General features: G+C 47.5%; 1 protein-coding gene across 1 annotated transcript in view; it reads left to right on the plus strand.

The window, feature by feature from the left end:
• The window catches only part of LOC139405862 (neural-cadherin-like), a 139,923-nt gene that overhangs the window by 84,015 nt on the left and 45,891 nt on the right, over positions 1–10,017 (plus strand). The window contains exons 5-6 of the mRNA XM_071148296.1: positions 4,073–4,184; positions 9,862–10,017. The exon at positions 9,862–10,017 is cut by the window's right edge and continues 94 nt beyond it. Of these exons, the coding sequence (XP_071004397.1) occupies positions 4,073–4,184; positions 9,862–10,017 (268 nt within the window). The remainder of the gene's footprint in view (positions 1–4,072; positions 4,185–9,861) is intronic.

Below are 10,017 nucleotides of genomic sequence, written 5' to 3' on the forward strand. Positions count from 1 at the left end.
AATGTGTGCAACCAGGCAGGACCCTGTGGCCAACATGTGCCTGGCAACCAGGCAGGACCCTGTGGCCAATGTGTGCAACCAGACAGGACCCTGTGGCCAACGTGTGCCTGGCAACCAGGCAGGACCCTGTGGCCAACGTGTGCCTGGCAACCAGGCAGGACACTGTGGTCAACGTGTGCCTGGCAACCAGGCAGGACCCTGTGGCCAACGTGTGCCTGGCAACCAGGCAGGACCCTGTGGCCAACGTGTGCCTGGCAACCAGGCAGGACACTGTGGCCAACGTGTGCCTGGCAACCAGGCAGGACCCTGTGGCCAACGTGTGCCTGACAACCAGGCAGGACCCTGTGGCCAACGTGTGCCTGGCAACCAGGCAGGACCCTGTGGCCAACGTGTGCCTGGCAACCAGGCAGGACATGGTGGCCAACGTGTGCCGGACACAGAGGAACCAAACCACACACACAAACAAACAAACATGTACAACGCGAGTAGATAAACACAGAAACTCTTGCATGTACACACACATACATTAAACACAGCTGTAACAATGCACACATACAGACACAACACACACCAACATAAACAGGCTCCACAATCTGGCAATAATCTGGGCACCAGTCATGGTCACCTTCCTCTGTCCAAAACTCACACCATCTGTGGTGAAGACCTCCATCCGTTTGGTCTCTCTCCCTCTCTATGTGTCTTTCCTCTCACTCTGTCTCTCTCTGCTATCATGGGGTAAGGGTATGAAGAGGAGCAGGCATCCCATAGAGTTCTGTCTCTCTCCCTCTCTCCTCCCCATCTCTCTCTGCTCCCAGCTTCTCCTCCTAATCTTCCTTAAGCACTTGTACTAGCTCTTATTATCACTAATACTCTCACTCTCTGCCACTCACACACACACGCACACACACACACACACACACACGCAAGCACACACACACACACACACACACACACACACACACACACACAAACACACACACAGTACGGCAGCCGTATCAGACCAGGCTCCTGTTGGTCATTAGCACAGTGTGTGGCGGGTCTCCAAGAGGGTCTTAACAGACAGGGTGTTTTTCTAATAGGGATTGGGATGCCCAGGGAGTGCTGGTGATTAGGTATGAGTGAGAGGGGGATCCAGTCTGCCAGGTTTGGAGGAGTGGAGAGAGGGAGGGCTTCATAGTGTTACCCACAGGTTAGAACGTAGAAATAGTGGCTAGAATGGACAGCTCTCTGTTTTAAATCAGTCTGATTGAATTGATGCACTAGGGGAAGAGAGTCAGACATGTTGTCTCAGTCTATCGATGCCAAGCTTAACCTTATTGTTTGGAGTTTGGAGTTATTGTTGTCTTTGGGGCGAATCCTAACTTCCACTTAAGTTTAATTTTCATTTAGTCTCACATTGACATCAAGTTTGGATTTCAATTTGTGGCCTCCCGAGTGGCGCAGTGGTTTGATCCCGGGCTGTATCACAACCGGCCGTAATCGGAGTACCATAGGGCGGCGCAGAATTGGCCAGCATCGTCCGGGTTAGAGGAGGGTTTGGTCGGGGTAGGCCGTCATTGTATAATAATACATTTTTCTTAACTGACTTGCCTTGTTAAATAAAGGTTCAATAAAAATACAAATACAGACCCTGGTTTGATCCCAGGCTGTATCACAGCCAGCCGTGACTGGGAGAACCATGAGGTAGTGCACAATTGGCCCAGAGTCATCCGGGTTAGGGGGGGGTTTGGCCTCCCGGGATTTCCTTGTCCCATCACGCTCTAGTGACTCCTTGTGGCGAGCCCAGCACCTGCAAGCTGACTTCGGTCATCAGCTGGATGGTGTTTCCTCTGACAGATTAGTGCGGCTGGCTTCCCGGGTTAAGCAGTGTGTCAAGAAGCAGTGCAGCTTGGCCAGGGTTGTGTTTCGGAGGACGCATGGCTCTCGACCTTCGCCTCTCACGAGACCGTACGGGAGTTGCAGCGACGGGACAAGACTGTAACTACCAATTGGATATCACAAAAATAAGTACAAAAAAGCACTTCAATTTGTTTCAGATTTTGAAGGTTTGACAAATATGGTGTTGGAGTTTCTGCATTTTCTCAAAGTTCCAATGAAGTTTGTGTTAGTTCCTTCATTTCAGACTGACAGTGTGGGAGTTGATGTGAGTGTGTTGAGTGTGTCATGGTTCCATGCTGGGGCCCACGCTGGCTTCTCCAGCCCCCTCTCTGTCATGGCTGCTCTGTGTGCCCACCTATCTCCCCCTCTCTCCCCTGGGGAGCAGCAGTCTCCCCCCTGGCACGGCTGGTCCCAAGAGATAACACCCCCATGTGGGAGACTGGAGGGGGAGGATCCAGCATGACTAACACTGCTCAGGGAACCTCTGGACTACCCCGCCTCTCTTTACCTCTCTCACTCTCTTTCCCCATCTATCTCTCTAACTCAAACTCTACCACCATCCTGCCCTATCATGATCTATCTTTACCTCTCTCACTCTCTTTCCCCATCTATCTCTCTAACTCAAACTCTACCACCATCCTGCCCTATCATGATCTATCTTTACCTCTCTCACTCTCTTTCCCCATCTATCTCTCTAACTCAAACTCTACCACCATCCTGCCCTATCATGATCTATCTTTACCTCTCTCACTCTCTTTCCCTATCTATCTCTCTAACTCAAACTCTACCACCATCCTGCCCTATCATGATCTATCTTTACCTCTCTCACTCTCTTTCCCTATCTATCTCTCTAACTCAAACTCTACCACCATCCTGCCCTATCATGATCTATCTTTGCCTCTCTCACTCTCTTTCCCTATCTATCTCTCTAACTCAAACTCTACCACCATCCTGCCCTATCATGATCTATCTTTACCTCTCTCACTCTCTTTCCCTATCTATCTCTCTAACTCAAACTCTACCACCATCCTGCCCTATCATGATCTATCTTTGCCTCTCTCACTCTCTTTCCCTATCTATCTCTCTAACTCAAACTCTACCACCATCCTGCCCTATCATGATCTATCTTTACCTCTCTCACTCTCTTTCCCTATCTATCTCTCTAACTCAAACTCTACCACCATCCTGCCCTATCATGATCTATCTTTACCTCTCTCACTCTCTTTCCCCATCTATCTCTCTAACTCAAACTCTACCACCATCCTGCCCTATCATGATCTATCTTTACCTCTCTCACTCTCTTTCCCCATCTATCTCTCTAACTCAAACTCTACCACCATCCTGCCCTATCATAATCTATCTTTACCTCTCTCACTCTCTTTCCCCATCTATCTCTCTAACTCAAACTCTACCACCATCCTGCCCTATCATGATCTATCTTTGCCTCTCTCACTCTCTTTCCCCATCTATCTCTCTAACTCAAACTCTACCACCATCCTGCCCTATCATGATCTATCTTTGCCTCTCTCACTCTCTTTCCCTATCTATCTCTCTAACTCAAACTCTACCACCATCCTGCCCTATCATGATCTATCTTTACCTCTCTCACTCTCTTTCCCTATCTATCTCTCTAACTCAAAATCTACCACCATCCTGCCCTATCATGATCTATCTTTTCCTCTTTCTGCACCCCCCTCTTTCTTACCCTTTGTCGCTATCTTCCTTTCTCTCTTTCTCTTCCCCATTAATGATCTCTCTCTCCTTTGGATCTCTCTCTCTTCCTTACGCCCCAGGACTGTCATATTTACAGCTATAAAAAAATGATGTGTGTGTGCACAGAGATTCAGTGTAAATGTGTGTGCATGCATCTGTAAGAGTGAGTGTGTGTGTATAGGTGCGTGCGCGTGTGTGTGATGTTGTGTTCCGCTTGGCCGGGGAGCGTCTCAGAGGGATGGGCTGCAGCTGTGCCTGACTACCACTGGGTTCTCGCTCTCCCACGCACTCATTTATATTAACCCAGCCAGCACGCCCGAGGAAACACACATGCACACAAACACTTACTCTCACACACACAATCACATACAGTATTGTGTAAATGACTGTCATCTGAAAGCTTCACACTAAGAAGAACTTCCACAGACTCCCCCCGATCGCCGATCCAAGTTAACCCTTTCTCCTCTGTCCTTCCCTATAGGTGGTGGTTCACATCACAGATGAGAATGACTGCACTCCAGAATTCCTCCATTCCATTTACAGCCGGGATAACATTCCCGAAGCCACCGCGCCTGGAACATCACTGCTACAAGGTGAGACATCGGTGGAGGTTCTATGTGGGACATGAAGTCCATAACATAGGTAGAGACACACAGACAGACAGACAGACAGACAGACAGACAGACAGACAGACAGACAGACAGTACATAACAGACAGACAGCACATACAGTAACAGTATATACAGTGCCTTCAGAAAGTATTCAGACCTCTCGACTTTTTCCACATTTTGCAACATTACAGCGATATTCAAAAATTTATATAATCCATTTTTCCCTCATCAATCTACACACAATACCCCATAATGACAAAGAAATAACATGTTTTTAGACATTTACATAAGTATTCAGACCCTTTACGCAGTACTTTGTTGAAGCACCTTTGGCAGCGATTACAGCCTTGAGTCTTCTTGGGTATGACGCTACAAGCATGGCACACCTGTATTTGGGGAGTTTCTCCCATTCTTCTCTGCAGATCCTCTCAAGCTATGTCAGGTTGGATGGGGAGCGTAGCTTGTCAGCTATTTTCAGGTCTCTCCAGAGATGTTTGATTGTGTTCAAGTCCGTGCTCTGGCTGGGCCAATCAAGGATGTTCAGAGGATTGTCCCGAAGCCACTCCTGCGTTATCCTTTCTGTGTGCTTAGGGTCGTTGTCCTATTGGAAGGTGAACCTTCGCCCCAGTCTGCGGTCCTGAGTGCTCTGGAGCAGGTTTTCACCAAGGATCTCTCTGTACGTTGCTCCGTTCCTCTTTGCCTCGATCCTAACTAGTCTCCCAGTTCCTGACGCTGGAAAACAGCACAGCATGATGCTGCCACCACCATGCTTCACCGTAGGGATGGTGCCAGGTTTCCTCCAGACGTGACGTGTGGCATTCAGGCCAAAGAGTTCAATCTTGGTTTCATCAGACCAGAGAATCTTGTTTCTCATGGCCTGAGAGTCTTTAGGTGCCTTTGGCAAATTCCAAGCGGGCTGTCATGTGACTTTTAGTGGGGAGTGGCTTCCGTCTGGTCACTCTACCATAAAGGCCTGATTGGTGGAGTGCTGTAGAGATAGTTGTCTTTCTGGAAGGTTCTCCCATCTCCACAGAGGAACTCTAGAGCTCTGTCAGAGTGACCATCAGGTTCTTGGTCACCTACCTGACCAAGGCCCTTCTCCCCCGAATGCTCAGTTGGCCAGGCGTCCAGCTCTAGGAAGAGTTTTGGTGGTTCCAAACTTCTTCCATTTAAGAATGATGGAGGCCACTGTGTTCTTTGGGACCTTCAATGCTGCATACATTTTTTGGTACCCTTCCCCAGATCTGTGCCTCAACACAATCCTGTCGCAGAGCTCTACGGGCATTTCCTTCGACCTCATGGCTTGGTTTTTTCTCTGACATGCACTGTCAACTGTGGGATCTTACATAGACAGGTGTGTGTCTTTCCAAATCATGTCCAATCAATTGAATTTACCACAGGTCGACTCCAATCAAGTTTTAGAAACATCTCAAGGATGATCAATGGAAACAGGATGCGCCTGAGCTCAATTTTGAGTCTCATAGCAAAGGGGCTGAATACTTGTGTAAATAAGGTGTTTCTGTTTCTTAAATTTAATACATTTGCAAAAAAAACATGTTTTCACTTTGTCATTATAGGGTATTGTGTGTATTGCTGAGGATTTCACATTTTTAAAATCCATTTTAGAATAAGGCTGTAATGTAACAAAATGTGGAAAAAGTCAAGGGGTCTGAATACTTTCCGAAGGCACTGTAACAGACAGACAGAAACAACACATAACAGACAGTGGGTGCTGCCCTCTGTGTGAGATGGTGAGAGCCAGGCTTGGTTAGTGGACAGACACCCTGAGGGTTGAGGAGAAGGTGACCTCTACTAAAGGCTGGCCATAATGGAATGGGCTGCTCTTATCACCCTGCCTGTCCCAGACCTGATCCTATCACAGTAATTGAAAGGGTTTTACGCCCACTCACAATGGATGACTATGTGCCACGGTTTAACCACCGGCAACTCTTTTATAGAGGGAGGGAAGGGAGGAGTGGGCAACCCTTTGGGAGGTTAGATAGACGAACGTGTTTCTTGTGCCGTTCATGCACAGGTATGTTCAGTCAGTGTGCTACCATGTCAGTACATGCATCTATGTCCCATTCTATGTCACCTCAACTCTATTGCACACGCCACACGTTAAATGCGAGACCGACAACGAGGTTTGTTTTGCTGCTTGTCACACTGCATTAGGTTCTGGGATCAAATTGTCAATGCTAATGGCCAGCAGGCTAACAGCTAGCAGTCTTCTCCCACTGAGCCATGAGGAGAGGAGGGAGAGAAGAAGACAACTCATTTTTCACGTGTGTGTGTGTGTGTGTGTGTGTGTGTGTGTGTGTGTGTGTGTCTGTGTCTGTGTCTGTGTCTGTGTGAGCCAGAAAGAAGAGAATGGCCGAATTGCTTACCAGCCTTTAATTCTGTCTTTGTTCTCAGCTAAAGCCAATCGGCTTAAGCGAGGGATGGAGAAAATACAGAGACAAAAAGGAACGAGAGAACGAGAGAGTAAGACAGGATGATCTAGTGGCCGCGGCTTGCTTTCTGAAGCAGATGCACACGTTGGAATGGGCCCGGCTGTGTGTGTGTCTGTGTGTGTGTCTCTGTGTGTCTGTGTCTTTGTCTCTGTGTGTCTGTGCATGTGCTTATGAAAATGTAATTATGGTGAATAGGCAGCTTTTTTGCATATCGTCACGTCGACAGACTCACTCACGCAGTGGAGACTCCCCTTGCATGCAGAGCACGTGTGTATGTGTAGAATAGATAGTTTGATTTCAAACGTTAGAATGGATAGTTGATTTCAAACGTTAGAATGGATAGTTGATTTCAAACGTTAGAATGGATAGTTGATTTCAAACGTTAGAATGGATAGTTTGATTTCAAACGTTAGAATGGATAGTTGATTTCAAACGTTAGAATGGATAGTTGATTTCAAACGTTAGAATGGATAGTTGATTTCAAACGTTAGAATGGATAGTTGATTTCAAACGTTAGAATGGATAGTTGATTTCAAACGTTAGAATGGATAGTTTGATTTCAAACGTTAGAATGGATAGTTGATTTCAAACGTTAGAATGGATAGTTGATTTCAAACGTTAGAATGGATAGTTTGATTTCAAACGTTAGAATGGATAGTTGATTTCCGAAAACGGAGAAAGAGGCGAGCATGAGGGAAAGAGAGAGAGAGTCAGGAGAAAGAGACAAGGATAGAGAGAGAGAAATATAGAGAGGTGGATGATTATTGTTGTTTCCCTTAAGTCAGGATTAGTCTATAAATTGGGCCTTGGTTTTTAATGGAAGCTAGCAGTGAGTGACGGGGAAATCTGCCTCTCCAATTATCTAGCCGAAATGTCTCAGGAAGGATTTAACAGAGTAGGGAGGCGAACAAACTACTACCCCCCCCCCCCCCCCCCCCACACACACACACACACACACACAATCCCCTCAGCTAGCCAGAATCGCTCGCCTAGCCTCTCCCCATATTCCTATGTTTCATTTAGCTACCGCTGCAACTCCAATACTCCTGCCTATGCATTAAAAATGCTAATAGGTAGCCTGAAGATATATTATATTAGTCTGTGTATATTTAATGAACCTTCTGTTTCAATCCTGGCCTTAAGCTCCCCTTCTCTCACACACATGAACACGCACACACACACACACACACACACACATGAACACACACACACACACACACATGAACACGCACACACATACACACACACATGAACACACACACACACACACACACACACACACACACACACATGAACACACACACACACACACACACATACACACACATGAACACACACACACACACACACACACACATGAACACACACACACATGAACACACACACACACACACACACACACACACACACACACACACACACACACACACATACACACACATGAACACACACATACACACACATGAACACACATACACACAAACACACACATGAACACACACATGAACACGCACACACACAAACACACACATGAACACACATACACACACACACACACATGAACACACACATACACACACACACATGACCACACACACTCTCTCTCGCTCGAACACATCCCCCCCCTGCAACAGGTCCATGTGTGAGTGAGAGAGGTAATGGGATAGAGGAAGGAAGAGGGAGAAGTAGAAAGAGAAGATGGAATGATGAGAGATGAAAGAGGAGCAGTGAGTCAGCCAGTATACAACTGCTCATTTGCGTCATTCTGTGTACATGTGGGCGTGAGCATTTCTACATGCACGTGTGTACATTAACATACACTTGTCTGTGTCTGTGTGTGGAACACACGCTCTCTCGCCCTGAGGGCTAATTCATTAGAACTGGGCTCTGGCTCTTTGGCTAATGACAGCATAGCCTTCTTGAAGTTGGACAGTTTGACGTGGGCCTGTCAGCAGCATGACTCTAGTCCAACACTAGCCAGTACCCAGTACATACAGTAGGTCTACAGTACAGCTAGTGTTATCACACACACTTCATACACCACTGGCCTCCATTATGTCTCTTTCATTCACACTGGCTCTTGTAACACCACAGACAGCTTAAATTCACCTACTGTACAATGGCAAGGAGCTGGGAAGGGGGTGGGGGACAAGGAAGGTTGGAAGACTACTTTAAGTCTTTAAGACTAATGTATGTCACTCTGGATAAGAGCATCTGTGAAATGACTAAGATGTGAAAAATGTCAAATGTAAGGCTACACACACAAACTGCGAGATAAATGACTACTGAATTGTGTGTGTGTGTGTGTGTGTGTGTGTGTGTGTGTGTGTGTGTGTGTGTGTGTGTGTGTGTGTGTGTGTGTGTGTGTGTGTGTGTGTGTGTGTGTGTGTGTATACAGACATACACCCACATTGGTCACTGAGTATTTCTGTTGGTAACTTCCTTCTTTGCCAAACTGGAACAATGATTTCCAATGTGTACAAGTTGATTATAAAGATAATGACTCTTCCTCCTGTATTTCTGCTGTCTTTCTCCTGTCTTCCGCCTGTCCCCTCTCTTCCTCCTCTCTTCCTCCTGTCTTCCCCATGTCTTCCTCCTGTCTTCCCCCTGTCTTCCTCCTGTCTTCCTCCTCTCTTCCCCCTGTCTTCCTTCTGTCCTCCTCCTCTCTTCCTGTCTTCTTCCCCCTGTCTTCCTCCTGTCTTCCCCCTCTCTTCCTCCTGTCTTCCCCCTCTCTTCCCCCTGTCTTCTTCCTATCTTCCTCCTGTCTTCCCCCTCTCTTCCTCCTTTCTTCCTCCTGTCCTCCCCCTCTATTCCTCCTGTCTTCCCCCTCTCTTCCCCCTGTCTTCTTCCTATCTTCCTCCTGTCTTCCCCCGCTCTTTCTCCTGTCTTCCTCCTGTCCTCCCCCTCTATTCCTCCTGTCTTCTCCCTGTCTTCCTCCTGTCTTCCTCCCGTCTTCCCCCTGTCTTCCTCCTGTCTTCCTCCTCTCTTCCTCCTGTCTTCCTCCTCTCTTCCTCTTGTCTTCCTCTTGTCTTCCCCCTCTCTTCCTCTTGTCTTCCTCTTCTCTTCCTCCTGTCTTCCCCCTGTCTTCCTCTTGTCTTCCATTTGTCTTCCCCCTCTCTTCCACCTGTCTTCCCCCTGTCTTCCTCTTGTCTTCGTCTTCTCTTCCTCCTGTCTTCCCCCTGTCTTCCTCCTGTCTTCCTCTCTAGTTCTAGCGAGGGACTGTGACACAGGGCTCAACTCAGAGCTCTCCTACTTCATCCAGAGTGCCGACTTTGCCATCTCTTCCAGGGGCGTGGTCAGCCCCAGCCAACGGTTGGACTACGAGCGGCCCAATCACATGTATGAGTTTGTGGTGGTGGTCG

Source organism: Oncorhynchus clarkii, chromosome 3, assembly GCF_045791955.1.
Source record: "Oncorhynchus clarkii lewisi isolate Uvic-CL-2024 chromosome 3, UVic_Ocla_1.0, whole genome shotgun sequence".
Taxonomy (NCBI): Eukaryota; Metazoa; Chordata; class Actinopteri; order Salmoniformes; family Salmonidae; genus Oncorhynchus; species Oncorhynchus clarkii.